This window comes from Rhinoraja longicauda, chromosome 30 (genome assembly GCF_053455715.1).
Source record: "Rhinoraja longicauda isolate Sanriku21f chromosome 30, sRhiLon1.1, whole genome shotgun sequence".
NCBI classification, from domain to species: Eukaryota; Metazoa; Chordata; class Chondrichthyes; order Rajiformes; family Arhynchobatidae; genus Rhinoraja; species Rhinoraja longicauda.
This window is the reverse complement of record NC_135982.1, coordinates 23,906,093-23,923,956: the sequence shown is the minus strand read 5'-3', so window position 1 is coordinate 23,923,956 and position 17,864 is coordinate 23,906,093. Positions and strand designations below refer to the sequence as shown.

Here is a 17,864-nt window from a genome sequence, read left to right as displayed (position 1 = left end):
CCTCTTCGTAGTATGTCTCTCCATTCCCCCTACACAATAAGCCCTCTTCACTGTGTCTCCTCTATCTGGCTCTTCAACACATGCCTCCTCTACTACTGGTACACGGTACCTCTCACAGAATATCTTCTCTATGCCACCTCAAACACATTTTGCCTTAACCCATCTCTTGTCCATTCTTCATAGAGTCATAGAATCATAGTCATACAACACGGAAACAGGCCCTTCTGCCCAACCTGCCCATGCTGACCAAGATGCCCCATCTGAGCAATCCATATGCCTGCATGTGGTCTATATTCCTGAAAACTTTTCCGAGGGGTTCAGTTCTTTGATAGTGCTCTCTTGCTTTATGGCATTCTTGTGGCCGGGGCCCTACCTGTCCAAGTGTCTTTCAAATGTTGTTATTATCCCTATCTCAACTCCTCCTCCTCTGGCAGCTCGTTCAATATACCCACCACCCTCTGAGTGATAGATTGCCCTTCAGGTTCCTATTAAATCTTTCCCCTTTTACATTATACCAATGTCCTCTGGTTCTTGATTCCCCTACCCTGGGTAAAAAACTCTGCATTCATCCTATCAATTTCTCCCATGATTTAGTAGCTCTCACTCCAAAGAATTGTCCTTGTTTCCCCAATTTCTCTATAGTTCAGGCCCTCGAGTGCTGGCAACTTCCTCATAAATCGTGTCTGACTCGTTCCAGCTTAATGACATCCTTCCTCTAGCGGTGTGACCATAACTGAACACAATACTCTAAATGCAGCCTCACAACTGCACAGAATATCCCAACTTCTATACTCGATACCCTGACTGATGACAGAAGGCTTCCCAGCCAGGCTGCGGCTGCCTTTATCGAGGCGCTGCAATCTCAATGCACCTGGAAGGCTCCAAAGGTGCGACGGACAGCCAAACCCGCCAGGAGCTTGTTCAGCTCCGTCGGGTTGGACGGGTAAGGAGGAGACCAGACGGGAACGGAGGTGGCCGAACACGCACGGGAGGCGGCTGGAGCCTGCGTCGAATAGAGTCAGAGGTTGCACCACCGGGAAAATGGAGGACCCGGCGAGGGAGGACCGCCGTGAGGGAGGGAGAGGGGAAAGAACAAAGGAAAACCCGCGAGGGGGACCACCCTGAGGGAGGGAAAAGAACGAAGAAGGACGGCGTGGGGAGGGGCAGGGGGGATAGAACAAGGGTGGACCTAGGGGGGAGGTGGGGGGGGGGTACTTTGAACCTTTGTAAGCGTCCTTGATGTGTTGACTCTTTGCATACCTCGGGTATGCAAGCAAAGAATTTCACTGTGACTTGTCACGTGTGACAACAAAGTATTCAATTCAATTCAGTGAAGGCCAAGGTACCAAAAGCATTCTTAACAACCCTATCTACTTGTGACGCCACTTTCAGGAACTGCACCTGTACTCCTAGACCCCTCTGCACTACAACACTCACCAGGGCCCCACCATTCACTGTGAAGCACCTGCCCTGTTCTGACTTCTCAAAATGCAACACCTCATACTTATCTGCAGTGAGCTCCGTTAAACATTTTTCAACCTACTTGCCCAGCTGATCAAGATCCCACTGTAATCTTTGTTAACCCTCCACTGTCTTTGATACCACCCACTTTGGTGCCATCTGCAAACTTACTAATCATGCCTTGTACATTCTCATCTAAATCGTTAATATAAATCACAAACTGGAATGGGCCCGGTACTGATGCCTGAGGCACACAATTAGTCACAAGTCTCCAGTCTGAAAAACAACCTTCCAAATCACCCTCTGCTTCATTCCATTAAACCAATTCTCTAGGTAACCTTGCTCTCCCTGAATGCCATGTGACCTAACTTTCCAGAAGAAGCCTACCATGCGGAACCTTATCAAAGGCCTATCTGAAGCTCATATAGACGACTTAGCCTTGCTCTCTTCAACCTTGGTACTTCTTCATAAAGCTTATTCTTGTATGCATAACCTTTGTATCCTTCCCCAAAGTGTGCTTTATTTGTACAATGGATTGTAAAGGATTGAGTCTTGGTATCAGAGGACTCCCCAGTTACAAAGTTCAGTGCTTTATGTGTACCCGTTTTGAGCTGCATGGAGGTATTCACAAATATGAAATTCATTCCAGTGCTCTGGCTTGGCATACAGATGCTTCAGTTTATATTGTCACTTGGTCACAGTACTGTGTGAATTTGAGAACTTAAAATGTTAATTTAAACTTAATATGTTTGATTTGTCTAATATTACCCGTAGGATGCTGTGAGAGTGAATGTATTTCTGGTGATATTGTGGAAGGATGGAAACTCTACCTCCTGGGCTCCAAGAAGATGTCAGCCTTGGCTGGGTGGTAATATTTCCAGGAGAATTCCATTCCAAAGAATGTGGGATCGAGGGGTGGTACAGTTTTTCAGATGAGATGTCAAACCAAAGATAAAAGATTCTTTGAAATTATTTGAAGCTGGATGCAGAAATTCTCCCCAGATGCCCGTCCACCAACCAAAATCATCATTCTGGATGTGGGAGCATGCTATGTTCAAATTGTCTTTCTGTATGGCAACAATCATGATTTAATTAGAATCAGAGTTATTGAGCACGGAAACAGGCCCTTTAGTCTCACTTGCTCACGCTGTCCAAAATGCCCCATCAAAGCACGTCCCATTTGCCTGTATTTGGCCCATATCCCTCTAAATCTTTCCTGTCCAATCTTTTGGTACCTGCCAAATAAGCTTTTAAATGCTGTTATAATACCTGCTGACAACCTCCTCTGGCAGCTTCTTCCATATACCCACTTCCACCTGGGAAAATTTGCTGCAAAGTGTCAGTTTCTGTTCCACTCGACACTGGAATACATTTTTCATTTGAATTATCTTGTTCCGTACATTTTTTGAAACATTAAACATAATTTTATTTATATCTCAACATTCTAATGATTGGATAATTATATTTCTCAAAAAAAGTTGAAAATTATATATACAGAGTTTATCCCATAATATGTTGCGAGTACTCCATCTTGACTCCTAGTCTTGAATCCCCAACTTGAGCTCCTCATTCCTCTGACCACTGCCTTTTTGAAAACTTCTCCCATTCCTTCTCCATCACATATGGCTGGGCCTATATCCACTTAGTTAATCAATAGGAACACACACTCTGTTCACCCCTCGTGAATTCAGAATGTCAGGTCTGCTTGTCATAGAGTTGGAGTTCAATTAACTAGGCATGGATTGAGGATTGAAAATAAGAACTGCGTGGATAACCCTTCCCCAATGCAAAATGTGAGGCTGCTGTAAAATAAAGCTTTGATTGCTATTTTCCGAGAGACTGTATTGAACAGAGCAGTATTGCGAATATGTGCGCGCAGCATTTTCCGTGAGTGTCAATTGTTTGCTATCTCACCTTCAGACTCCAGAGCAGTCGCTCCCTTTTTGGATATTCCCCACAATGTCCATTCCTCTTCCACCCATTCCTTGGTGTGCTGCTTGCCCATTGTTTCTTTTCTTCCCCCACCCCTCAGGCTGTATCTGTCTCTTTCCACAGTTGGTGCTGGCTGAAGGCTCGCTTTCTGACGGGGGCTCACAGTGTGCAGAGAGTCAATCAGAGCTACCTCCCCCCATTGAGAGGACGGGAGGCATCGGCGACTCCAGGCCACCATCGTTTCAGTAAGAATTTATTTTTGTTTGAATTCCAAAGTAAAGGCCATTGAGTGGAGATACATACCATGCATTGCCTGTCCTGACTCAATTGTAGTGTACACTTCCATCCAAGGGAGTGATGGTCAACTAATTTGACATAGAGTGAAGCCATGAGCTGACTGACCAACTCATCAGTTAATGCAATTTAGAGTTTCTCCAGAGTTTCTGACATTTCTGATCTCATTCTCCACTGGGTAACTGGCTTGCAGTTGGACTGCAAATTTGCCATGCTGCACGACCCCTTTGTAAAGCAGTAACTTATCACAGGAATCGAGGTTTCACCGGTCCAGAAGATGCCAACTCTTACTAGGATTTAAATTCCCTCTTCTCTTGTGAGTGCTGACTCCCTGGAATGTAGATCATTCCTTTTCCCCAAATCAGGTGTATGATTCTAGTCTTTTATTAATTATACCTGGATTTTTTTGTTATTTTCCATGCAAATATTGTATAACGATTTCGATGTTTATAAAGGATGGCCTGGGAATCTTGCATCTTATTATAGTCACTATAACTGCTCTTGCTCACAGCCTTGTGAGAAAATCTAATGCTACTTGCTGTTTGTTTTGTGAAGATAAAATAGCTGTATCATCATCATTTACAAGCGCAAAATGTCTTAATTTATTTGGCCACTATTCACAAAATGCTGGAGTAACTCAGCAGGTCAGGCAGCATCTCAGGAGAGAAGGAATGGGTGACGTTTCGGGTCGAGACCCTTCTTCAGACTGATGTCAGGGGGGCGGGACAAAGGAAGTATATAGGTGGAGACAGGATGACAGAGGGAGAACTGGGAAGGGGGAGGGGGACAGAGGAACTATCTAAAATTGGAGAAGTCAATGTTCATACCGCTGGGCTGCAAGCTGCCTAAGCGAAATATGAGATGCTGTTCCTCCAATTTCCGGTGGGCCTCACTATGACACTGGAGGAGGCCCATGACAGAAAGGTCAGACTGGGAGTGGGAGGGGGAGTTGAAGTGCTCAGCCACCGGGAGATCAGGTTGGTTAAGGCGAACTGAGCGAAGGTGTTGAGCGAAGCGATTGCTGAGCCTGCGTTTGGTTTCGCCGATGTAAAGAAGTTAATTTATTTGGCAGTAATCTAAGAGAGTGGTTACTTGATGTAAGAAAGTACAAGGTTTGATGTTTATACCATATCCCTAAATTGCCCGATTACACATTTCAGGATGTTGTCCGTTCAATATTTGTGTTCTATGGGGTGAGGAGGGGGGGAGGGGAAGTGACTATTTATATCACGTGGAAGAGACTCAAATGCACAGATGCTATGGTAATTAGGAGGAGGAGAGTAAATAAAATAAGGCGTAGTAATAAATAGTTGGCACCAAGCTTGGGTTGGATGGTGACATCAAACTTGGATTTTAAGAGGCTTTTTGGTATGAGGAAGGCAAGTCTGGAAACAAAGTGAATAATCGGAGGAGCTCACACCTACGGAAAACGGAAAAATAATATTGGAGCCAGAGATATATTACAGCCAGAGGTACAGATGGAGGGGGATACAGTGAATGGCATAACCCTTAAGAGTATTAGTGTACAGAGGGATCTTAGGCTACAAGTCCATAGCTCCCTGAAACTGACAACACCGAAAGAAATGGTGGTAATGAAGGCATATAGTATACTTGCCTTTATTGGTCGTGTCAATGAGTGTAAATGTTTTCTATGTTCAATGTTCATTCAGCAAAGGTTTACTACTTGAAGATAGATACAAAATGCTGGAGTAACTCAGCAGGACAGGCGGCATCTCTGGAGAGAAGGAATGGGTGATGTTTCGGGTCAAGACCCTTCTTCAGACTGATGTCAGGGGAGTGGGAGGGACAGATAGAATGTAGTCAGAGACAGTAGGACTGGTGGGAGAACTGGGAAGGGGGAGGGGATGGAGAGACAGAATCTCCCCCTTCCCAGTTCTTTCTGACTCCATTCTATCCCTGACCCGCCCACTCCCCTGACATCAGTCTGAAGAAGGGTCTTGACCCCAAACATCACCCATTCCTTCTCTCCAGAGATGCTGCCTGTCCCGCTGAGTTACTCCAGCATTTTGTGTCTATCTTCAATTTAAACCAGCAACTGCAGTTCTTTCCTACAGGCTTACTACTTGATGTTTTTTTCCAGGACAGTCCCACCAGAATGCAAGCAGGTGATCGCTCAATGCGGGGAGCTAAATAAAAATAACCTATTCTCAATTTAATGAATTGCAGCATTCACTCCTGGCATTTAAGGAGTTACAGACGTGTCAGGAGGAGTTCAGCCATTTACATTTTTTCTGTGGTTAAAGGTGTATTTTTTTTGTTTACACTAGGTCACTATTTCCCCCTGCTGTGCTTCTAAGGGGACTGCAACTGACGGCATGTTTGACATTTGAGGAGCGCATGTACCTGTTTTTAAATTACCTCTCGTGATAAAGGATGTAAAATGAATCATTTAAAAAAAAACAGTATCATTGACTTGCTTATTCTCACCAAATACTGTTTGTCCAAGACCTTCCTGACCTCGTCTGTCAATTCCTCAATTCCTCAAATCCATATTCCTTCATAAACTAGGATCTATCATCTATCATGGCCCAATGATCCTCTGCTTCAATTCTGGCCTCTCGTGCATCCCTATTCCCTAAACTTTAGCCTCTGTCCCTTTGAAGGTTCTCTTTATAATTTGTGCAAATGTTCCTTATGTATCAGTGTTGGATTTTATTTGCTAATTCTGTTTATAAAGTATATTAGGATATTAATTATTTTAAAGCTCACACAATAAATGCCGACCCTACCAGTGGTGTACAGCTGTGAACAATAAAGAAATTGCAGGTTGTCTTCTGATCATTATTCCATCCAACCCTACATACATCTGTTTTTAAACATTTTGGTTTTGATTAACTCTCAGACTGGCAACACATTTTGTGAAACAAATTGTATTAAATGGCTTTCAAATTTTGAGGTCACAATATGATTAATCCTTAAACAAGAATTGAGAATCTAGATTCTTTATTTATGTTTGCTTTTTCTAAACTGTGTAGAGAGCAATGTTGCAAAGCTCTCGTTATTGGCTTTCTCAGTACATGAGCATTCACGCACATTTAGAGTCATGGATTCATGCAACACAAAAATAGGCCATACTAGAACATTAAAGAATGTCCACATTCTTTAGGGAACGGGGGTTCCCCTCTCCCACCATAGATGAGGCCCTCACTCGTGTCTCCTCAGTACACCGCAGCTCTGCCCTTGCACCCCCTCCCCCTAGCTACAATAGAGACAGAGTCTCTAGTCCTTACCTTCCACCCCATCAGCATACAACACATAATCCTCCAAAATTTCCGCCACCTCCAACGGGATTCCACCAATACCCACATTTTCCCATCTCCACCCCTTTCCGCCATCTGCAGAGACCGTTCCCTCTGCAACTCCCTGGTTAACTCATCCCAAACCACCCCCTCCCTAGGTACCTTCCCCTGTAACCGCAGACGACGCAACACCTGTCGCTATACCTCCTCCCTTGACTCTGTCCAGGGACCTCGACAGATTAGGCAGAGGTTCACATTGCACCCCCTCCAACCTCATCTACTGTATCCGTTGTTCAAGATGTGGACTCTTATACATCGGCGAGACAAAATACAGACCGGGTGATCGTTTCACAGAACGCCTTCGCTCAGCCCGCGTGAATCAACCTGATCTCCCGGTTGCTGGACACTTTAATTCCCCTTCCCATTCCTACACAGACCTTTCGGTCCTCGGTCTGCTCCATTGTCAGACGGTCTCCGCAAATTGGAGGAACAGCATCTCATATTTCGCTTGGGCAGCTTGCAGCCCAGTGGTATGAATATTGATTTCTCTCACTTCAGGTCACCCCGGCATCCGTCCCCCGCCCAAGTTGCACTAGCTTCTCATTTTCACCCTACAAACAGCTTACAATGGCCTGTTTCCTTTATCATCGTTACTTTTTTGCATATCTTTCATTCATGTTCTTTATCTCTCCACATCACTGTCTATATCTCTCGTTTCCCATATCCCTAACCAGTCTCAACCCGAAGAAGGGTCTCGACCCAAAACGTCACCCATTCTTTCTCTCCAGAGATGCTGCCTGTCCCGCTGAGTTACTCCAGCTTTTTGTGTCTATCTACAGAAATAGGCCCTTCAGCCAAACTCATCCATGCTGACCAACATGCTCATTGCCCACATTTCACCCATATCCAAACCTGTCTTATCTATGCAATATATTTGGTATAAATAATTACTGGCAAATAATTTATAGATTGTACTGTGGGGCTCCTGCCTCTTTCTGAGCTGATGTAGCGCCAACTAAATGCCACACTAAAGGAATAGACTAAGGATGTTCTTCACCCTGATTCTGTTTTTGCTCTGGTAAGAGAGGGAGTAATACTGTGCAGAAAGAGGTATCTAGCCATCAATCATCAGCTGGTTTCATTTTGTGTTAATTTAGTCTCATCCCTTTACTTGATGTTCAGAGTTCAGAGTTTTCCTTTTGCTGAAAGTTGTCCCTTCTTTTCCAAAGGATATTGCCTTTCGCTTGGTGCAGTAACTGGATACAAATTGATCCCTCACCTCTGGTCTTTGTTGTGAGCTCTAGCAGTGAGTGTTACATTCTGATGGAATTATAACGGTCTTAACTTCAGATGCTTAACAAAGAAGGATACGTTAACCCACTCTGGGTAAAAGGAGAGATATCAGGACAGGTGACTGAAATTGGGCTTGAGGGAACTTTAAAATGAGAAAGAAAATGGATTGGTATGTGGCACAGTGGAGGATTTAGAAAGCATTTCCAGCGAATACAGTCTAAAGGAACTGAAGAATTGGTCACCAGTGACAGAACAAGGGGAAAGGTTTAGGAACTTATGGAGAGTGATGAAAGCAAGAATGGGAGGATGCTAATGGCCTGGTGGAGACTATTCAACCGGTGGAAGGAATTCACTATACAGTGCTGAATGAAAGAGAGGGAATCCCTCTGCTTTTCCTGAATTATACTTTATTAGAGTTGCTTGTGCGAGTCACCAGATGAATTGTCACTGATAGATAGTAGTTTGTATCAATCGTATTTTCCTTTAAGGTTTGACCGTGAGATCTTAACTTTGCGTTTTCCCACAAAGGCAGCATGTCATTTTAAATGGAAGATAAAATTATGCATTGCACACTGAGCACTGTGTTTTCTACTAATGGGGTTCAGCTGCTCTGAGAGCTGCTTCAACCACTGTCTTATAAATCCTTGGCTTTGTATTCTTGTTTTCTCCTTTCCTTTTTTTTTTGGGTTGCTGCAGCAACCTGTTAGAGAATTGATTTTGTGAGTGCTCAGCAGTGTGCTGAGCTAGCAAGCTAGTCTGTTTCAAGCCCGGAGGTGGAGTAGCAGCAGCGGGAAGTTTTAAAAGGAGCCCTTGGTAATAAATAAAATAAAAGCCACCGTTGGAATAGGGATGCAGTGCTCTTGCTGCATGATGTGGGAGGTGATGGAATCCATTGTGGTTCCTAGTGACCACATCTGCAGCAAGCGTTGGTTGCTTGATGAACTCGGGCTCAAGATTGATTACCTGGAATCTGAGCTTCAAACTATTATTATGTAATGCTATTACTATGTTTATTAAGACTTTCAGGTTCCGTGGGTGATCACACTCTTTTTCAGAAGGTCGGGGGTTCGCATAACTGATTTCCAGGCATCCTTATGCAAATAATTTTTCTTTTTGCTAGAGATGTTCCAATATTTGCAGAGGCCACCAAGTGTGTTAGTGTTCGCAGCTAGTTTGCGTTCGCAGCTAGTTTGGGATTTTAATTAAATAATTGGGGTAGTCCATAATGAGTTCCTCTGTGTATGTATATTTTCCAATTGTTTATGTAGAAAGAGTGATTTAATCAAAATTGAAATTGTATGTGATTGGAGGTGGAGTTGTCCTAATATTCCAGCTGTCCTCTCCCTCTGAGGTAAAAATGGGACAGTATGTGGTCACTGCTTTGTGAGGTGCAATCAAAGACTGTCAGTAGTGCATCTTGTAGAGGGTCCACACTGTAACCATGGTACATTGATTGTGGAAGGATTGAATGGTTAAGATGGAAGGTATTGAGCCAAGCAAATTTTGCTGAGCTTCTTTGACATTGTTTGCATCTTACTCGTATCAAGTTGGTTATTCCATATTTCTTTCATATTTCTATGCAACATAGAAGGCATCCATTCCGGTCCATTGAGTCTATGTTGGCTCACAGGAACAATTTAATTCCTCCAATAATTTTCTATGCAACTGATTCTCCCTGCATTCCCATTAACTGCAGACTCTTGCTCAGATTCTACCACTCACCAACATACTAGGAGCAACTTGGAGTAGCACCAATCTGAAATAGCACCTGTCCATTTCTGCTATAGATCCTGTTTTATTCTGTTCTTGGGTAGGTGAATCACATCGACAGGGGCATGGAGTCATATTTGACCCTACTGGATAAGGGCAGTAGACTTAAATGTTTTTCATTGACAGCATTGCTGATCCTATCTTTTTTTTAAAAACATTCCAGATTTTTTTCAAATTAACTGAATTTAAATTCCCATCTCTGGATCAAGAGATCAATCCGGTAACAACCATTGGCACCATTATGTGCAATAGGATAATGTTGCCTTGTTTCCAACATCTCAACAGTGACTACATTTCCAAAGTACTTCACTGGACGCAAAGCATTTTGGGACATGAAAACATTTATAAATGTGCATTCCGTTTTCTCTTTTATTGGAAAAGTCTAGGAAATTTTAAAAGAATGCAATGTCTGCTGTGTAATGTTGCTGATTTTGGTTTGCACATGGAGGCCACTGATTCTGTGTTGCAATTGTGCAAGACCAGTAAAGATGCAGAAACATAGAAATAGCAAATCCCTTATCTGTCAATGTTGGGAGAAGGTAGGAACAGGGCATTTTCTTAACACCCAGTTAGTATTCCAGAAATACGTATGCTTGTTTAAATACATTTAATGACTTGTCTCCACTGCCATCTGGGGAAGAAATTCCACTGATTCACCCCCTTCTGCTCAAGAAATCTTTCGTGATAACAATCTAACCCCCCCCCACCTTTTTTTTAACCTCCCTCTCTTTCCTGTTACCCTCCCCCCCCCCCCCCCCCCCCCGTCCTCTTTGACCTATATCCCTCCCTTTGACTTTACAATTCACTCCTCTTCTCACCTTATCTGACATCCTTTATCTGACATCCTTTGTCACTTACTCCATACATCTGCCAATTAAACCCTTTGCATCTGTATCCACATATCACTTTTGAGGCTCTATCCTGCCCCCACCTCTCTTTTCCAACTTTTTTCCCCTTACTCCATGTCTGAATAAGAACCCCAGCCCAAAACATTGCCTATCCATTCTTTCCTCAGATGCTGCGTGATTTGCTGCGTTATTCCAGAACTTTGAGTTTATTTTCTTTATACAGTATTTGCAGTTCATTGTCTCTGTAGATGAAATACTAACTTGATCCTGGTTACCTGTCAGCTGTCTCCTCTGCCACATGTCACTTTCTGAATCGTGCTATTATGTTGAACTCTGCTGCTAGTCTTCCTGAGGTGGTTAAGCTCAATTTTTGCACTGGTCACCACTCTGCATTCTCAGGGACATCCTCATTAATTCTAGGCCACATTCCTGGCTCCAACCCAATGTATGTACTTCCTGCTCTCACATGCGGGTTCTTCTCGGCTTGTCACATCAGTTTCACTCATGTAATTAAGCATTGCTGCAGCATGAAAGAGAAAATCTTTTGCTATTGCTGCAATCTTCCCCTATCGATCTGGATTCAGGGATACTGCTGCAGATGGACAAAGCAACACTATGCCTCTGGCTCTATCTACTTGATCCACTGTCTTAGCCTTGGCCATGTCCCAGTCTGACGCTGAATTGTCCGTCAGATTTTGCTGGCTTTCTGGCTGGAACCTGCGCTGCTGGTCAGGCTGCAAGTCTGAAACTGGTTGAAGAAGATTCCAGGTGAGGCCATAGGAGGGCGATGTGGAGACATTGAATCCCTGACCCAAGCCCTGCAAGGTTTGTTGCAGTTGTATGTTCGAATCCGTTTCATTCAAAATGTGCAGGATTATGCTCCTCCCAGTTAAATACACTTGTTGCAAAAGCAATACAAGTGAGAAATGTGTGTTTCTAGACATTGTGAAAGGAAGGATGGTGATGGAGGCAGATATGATAGTGGCATTTCAGAGGCTTTTGGATAGGTACATTACAGGGGTTACAGACAGATAGTGGGGTAGGGGGGGGAAGAGAGCTGGAAGAGAGGAGGGACAACATTCACTGTCTCTCCTTTGCCTATCCTGCTAGTTACTTCCTCAAAAAACTCCCAGCACATTTGTCAGGCAAGATCTCCCCATAACAAAACCATGCTGACTTCAACCTATTTTATCATGTGCTTTCAAGTACCCTCGTCCTTAATATTGGACTCTAAAATTTTACCAACCGCAGAAGTCAGATTAACTGTCCTATAAATTTCCTTTCTTTTGCATCACTCCTTTCTTAAACATGGAGCGGTGAGTCAAGGTAACTTTAATGTGCACACTGGAAGCAATGGAACATGAGAATTAATGACTGGTACAGTATATGAATTGTCAAGTTAAGCTTTGCAACAATTAAAGTGTGGCAGCTGAGACCTAATCTGGATACTCTGGGAACCTTAAAATCTAGAATAAAATGTGTTAGCCCATTTCTTAAGGGTTTGATGTTTGTGGGAACCCTTTGATCCTTCCGAATGGAGATGCTTTTCAGGGGCATTTAATATCAATCAAATTGAGGACAACTGTAAGTCTATCTTACTAATAGACAGAGGCTCAGAAACGTATGCCACTTTAGCAGACTGCCTAACATCGCACAATATAAAAGATGTTTAATTTGGTGAGGTGCACGAGAGATTGCAAAATTATTTCAACCCAGCATCCTTGGAGATTGCAGAAAATTACAGATTCAGGACCAGAAAGCAAAGATTGTGTTTTACAGCGATGTCGAAGAATTTGTTTTGGCAAAGTTAGGAAAAGGGGACGTACAACGAGATCTGTGTGTCCTAGTGCATCAGTCACTGAAAGGAAGCATGCAGGTACAGCAGGCAGTGAAGAAAGCCAATGGAATGTTGGCCTTCATAACAAGAGGAGTTGAGTATCGGAGCAAAGAGGTCCTTCTGCAGTTGTACAGGGTGCTAGTGAGACCGCACCTGGAGTACTGTGTGCAGTTTCGGTCTCCAAATTTGAGGAAGGATATTCTTGCTATTGAGGGCGTGCAGCGTAGGTTCACTAGGTTAATTCCTGGAATGGCAGGACTATCGTATGTTGAAAGACTGGAGCGACTAGGCTTGTATACACTGGAATTTAGAAGGATGAGAGGGGATCTTATTGAAACATATAAGATTATTAAGGGGTTGGAGACGTTAGAGGCAGGAAACATGTTCCCAATGTTGGGGGAGTCCAGAACCAGGGGCCAAAGTTTAAGAATAAGGGGTAGGCCATATAGAACGGAGATGAAGAAAAACTTTCTCAGTCAGAGAGTTGTAAATCTGTGGAATTCTCTGCCTCAGAAGGCAGTGGATGCCAATTCTCTGAATGCTTTCAAGAGAGAGCTAGATAGAGCTCTTAAGGATAGCGGAGTCAGGGGGTATGAGGAGAAGGCAGGGACGGGGTACTGATTGAGAATGATCATCCATGATCACATTGAATGGTGGAGCTGGCTCGAAGGGCCGAATGGCCTACTCCTGCACCTATTGTCTATTGTCTATTTCGGTGCCTTTCTTAATCAAATGCTGCTGACGACATTTGTGTATGACAATGTAAATTGAGATGTGCTGTAGTTTCTCATAACGGTCAGAGTAAAATTACCGATGGTAGTAGACAAAACATAAACAGATTACTTGTAGGGAAGGATTGGTTCAAATGTGGGTGGTTTGGCATGGATAGTACAGTGATGTGCACATGATTTCCCACTTATATACATACACACACTTCTTCCCACTCTGAACGAGTGAAACTATTTAAAGAATATTTATACATTTATAAATATAGCCATATTTTAAATTCTCTGATCTTCAAAACTATTGATGTTGCTTGTTTTGATCTTGGTGATTCAGATATTGAAAATGTACGATATATATATATATATATATATATATATATATATATATATATATATATATATATATATATATATACTTAAATTCCAATTGCCAGATCTTTGCTCACTCTCTATATTCCTTTTTAGCCTTATATTTTCCACAAATTATTTGCTGTAAAAGCCCTGATGAGTCTATCATGAAGTGCTCACACAAAATACACTCTATTTTGTGTGAGCACTTCATGATAGACTCATCAGGGCTTTTACAGCAAATAATTTGTGGAAAATATAAGGCTAAAAAGGAATATAGAGAGTGAGCAAAGATCTGGCAATTGGAATTTAAGTATATATATATATATATATATATATATCGTACATTTTCAATATCTGAATCACCAAGATCAAAACAAGCAACATCAATAGTTTTGAAGATCAGAGAATTTAAAATATGGCTATATTTATAAATGTATAAATATTCTTTAAATAGTTTCACTCGCTCAGAGTGGGAAGAAGTGTGTGTATGTATATAAGTGGGAAATCATGTGCACATCACTGTACTATCCATGTGCACGTCCAAGAACTGTAAATAAACCAAACGTAACCTCAGGCCTGGGTTTCCTATATGTCATTGTATATATTCTAACGACTGTTCTAAAAATGTATGCATATTTCTGGATGGAGTTCATGTTCATTGAATTATGGGAGATTGCAGAGCTGCCATTGATTGCACATTGCTTGTTTGGAACAAATGGTATTTGTCTCAGATACTTTAAATGGTTTTGAGGATATTTACAGGAACGACATGCGCATTGCTGTCTGCATCTTGTTTGTTCTATATTTCCTCACATGATTCAACTATGGTGCACTGATTTGAGTGTGGATACATTTTTAGTCCACTCCATGGCCAAGATCATGTGGAGGGTAGAAGCCAGTGTTGTCATAGTTACATGCTTATTGTGGTATGAATATAAATGTTTCAAAGCAGACATTGTTCTGTTGTGCAGTTGTACATTATTAACTGTGGGAAATCTGCTGCAGAATTTTAAATAAATGAAAACAGTTTTAAGATGCATCTTCAACTTTAGAGAAATTTCATGCTGGTACTTCCTGAGCTAGGTCGCACAAAATTCTAACAGCAACACTGAGCAATATTTAATGAGAGACGTTTGAATTAGATCCATATTCCCCATTGTTCAGTCTTGTTCTTTGGATTTTTGGAAATTTAAAGAGGCAGTGAAAATGGTGGGGATGAGAGGAAAACTTGAGTTGAATGAGCCATGGTGTCCTCTGCTACTCCAAGTTTAATTGGAAGCCTCTTGGCAGACATCTTGTTTTTAAAATCTATCAGGCGTACTGAATTATCTGCACCAGGTAATAGTCATCAGTGAAGAATCACAGTTTAGTTTATGTTGGTTTAAAGCCAGTCAACAGCTGTCAAGGGAATAATTTAATTTTAGAGGATACTGTAATTGTTCATATATAATTTAGTCCACATTGTGCAGTCAGTACAACCTAATACTTTAGTGTGCAGAGGTTAGTGAGTCCAAGTTGAACACCAGATCATAAATGAGACAAACATCAGTACAGGATTGAGACATACTGTGCAATAGAAGATGTGCCATCTTTCAGATGAAATGTTAAATCAAATCCCAGTCTGCTCTTTCAGTTGGATGTCTAAAAAATGATCAAATGATCAGGCACGTTCTCCTTTCGGTATGATATCCAGGCTAATATTTATTCCTCAATCCATCATGACTAAAAATAGATTGTGGTCATTGATAAGTTTGCTTGTTGTGGACACTGCAATAGGAAAATGTTCTCCCATGCTTCGTACACCACAACAACGACAAACCTCTGCCTCTACATACGCACCTCTACATTGTTTAGTTTAAAGATACAGCATAGCTGGCCCGTCTGCCCAGTAAGTCCACATCAATCACCCATTCACACTAGTTCCGTGTTATCCCACTTTCGCATCAACTCCCCACACATTATGGGCAAAATTAAAGAGGCCAATTGACTTACAAACCCATGCATCTTTGGAATGTGGAACCCAGGGGAAACCCACTTGGTCACAGGGGGAACGTGTAAACTCCACACAGATGTCAAAATTGAACCCAAGTCTCCAGCACTGTGAGGCAGCAGTTACCAGCTGTGCCACTGTGCTGCCCTGGCTGAGAAGTTCTTCATTGAATGTCATTGGAACATCCCTAGATTGCAAAACATTATATGTCTTTCATCTCTTGCAAAATAATTAGTCAGATTGGAGTTCAACATTAGTCAATCTCACTCACTGCGCCCACCCCTTCATAACATTCCCCTCTGCTTCATTCTTTATCCCCTCCTGTGGGCAATTACTTAGTGGTATGCTGTTGGTTAACAGTGCCAACCTGCCCTGACCATCTCACCAAAGTGTCCATACCTTGTCTCTGAATTGTCGGCAAGTATGATCAAGAAATGCATTTTCTATTTGGGAGGAAACTGCAATCTCACTGGCGAACTAATTTACTTAGATCAGAATGTCATGATGGAAGTCCTTGGTTTGGTTCCTAGCCTATAACATACTATCAATGATTTGTTATTTATTATAATATAATCTTTTACTTATGATTTGTGTAATGCGTTCCTTGTGTTTCTCTGCTCTTTGGTACACCAGTTCTCATGTGCATTCCTTGTGCCTGCTGTTGATCTTTGGTACTTTGTGTTTTGTTGCAGTGCTAACACTGCTGGCAGCCGGGATGGTTTGGACAATGATACTGGAACTGAATCAATCCTGAGCATCAGACGGGAGCGGGAACGACATCGACGAAGGAACAGAGAGCGAGAGATGCATGATGATGGTGAGTTCAGCCTAGCAGTTCAGCAAGGCTTTGTGGAGCAACAGAAAGTGCCGCAGGTAACAATCTGCAAGTTCTGGGATTTAGGAACATTGTTGTCTATGCTTAGGAGTTTTGTTGCTGTGCTGACACTGCAGCTTGATAATATTCAGCCTAGGCTTGAGATGTGATAATGGTGCAGTCCATGCGGTAAAAAGACATTGCTCAATGATGGATGGTGATGTTGTTTTGTGACATGTGGCCTTGTTTAGACCTGCAGAATTGGAAGCTGTTTTCTTTCAGTAGGTGAGATTGTAGCTTATGACATTTTTTCACACTTGATTAGACTTGTAGAAGACTCTTCTGCAAAATTATATTCCTTTTTTTGATCAGACAACTGCAGCCCAGTCAGCCTTTTAATGTTATGAAAAGATGATGTTGGGAGTTTGGATGGCATTACACATACAAACTGCACATAAGAAAAGAGACTTAACAGGAGCTCTTACTGCGCTGTCTGCCTTATTAATATTTCCAGAATAAGAGTCAGAGTAAGAGTCAAGAATTCTTGCATCATTGAAACAGCAGGAAATTCCATCGCCTTCCTGATATTGTGATAAATGCAGGAAGAACTGCAGGCATAGCCAGCCTGTTTCTTCCACTCACTGCTGTTTGAGAACCTGGATTACTACATCATCAGCTGTAAGGTTTAGGGGCCATGAATAAATTAAACTGTTTATGCTCCAGTTCTAGTTACGAATCATTAATTATGGCACTTTTGGATAATCCCTCCAGTGCTAATCAGTGAGCAAAGAGAGTGAGTTGGGAGTTGAGAACAACCACAACAACCTTTTTGCTGTGTTATTACTGATTGAGATGTTTACTTAGTGCATTCCAACCTGATTGCAAGTGTATCTAATGGAAAATGTACATTAATTATTTTATTAAGTAAGATTGTTATTAAACATATTTTGCCATATAATCACAGAAATCCCAACCTAGGAGGTTGGCGCCATTGCTGGCTAGTCTCTAATATCAAGATGTATAATTTAAAGTCTTGTGTCTATCACATCCACACAGTTCTGCACCTCCAAAGCATCGCAACCAAAGATCAAAAATTGTGATTGGTTGAATGCACATTGGGTCATCTGATTAGCTAAACCTAATTTAACATTACAATAGAAAGACACCAAGTGCTGGAGTAACTCAGTGGGTCAGGCAGCTTCTCTGAAGAACATGGATAGGTGGCGTTTTGGGTCTGGAGACTTCTTCAGACTCAACCCAAAATGTTGCTCATCCATGTTCTCCGGAGA

General features: G+C 42.2%; 1 protein-coding gene across 5 annotated transcripts in view; it reads left to right on the top strand.

The window, feature by feature from the left end:
* Positions 1 to 17,864, top strand: part of LOC144608071 (segment polarity protein dishevelled homolog DVL-1-like) — a 100,224-nt gene that overhangs the window by 29,968 nt on the left and 52,392 nt on the right. For 4 of the 5 annotated variants that reach the window (XM_078425357.1, XM_078425355.1, XM_078425354.1 and 1 more), the window contains exons 3-4: positions 3,517 to 3,638; positions 16,454 to 16,578. In XM_078425357.1, the coding sequence (XP_078281483.1) occupies positions 3,517 to 3,638; positions 16,454 to 16,578 (247 nt within the window). The remainder of the gene's footprint in view (positions 1 to 3,516; positions 3,639 to 16,453; positions 16,579 to 17,864) is intronic. The other variant, XM_078425358.1, reaches the window with a different exon arrangement.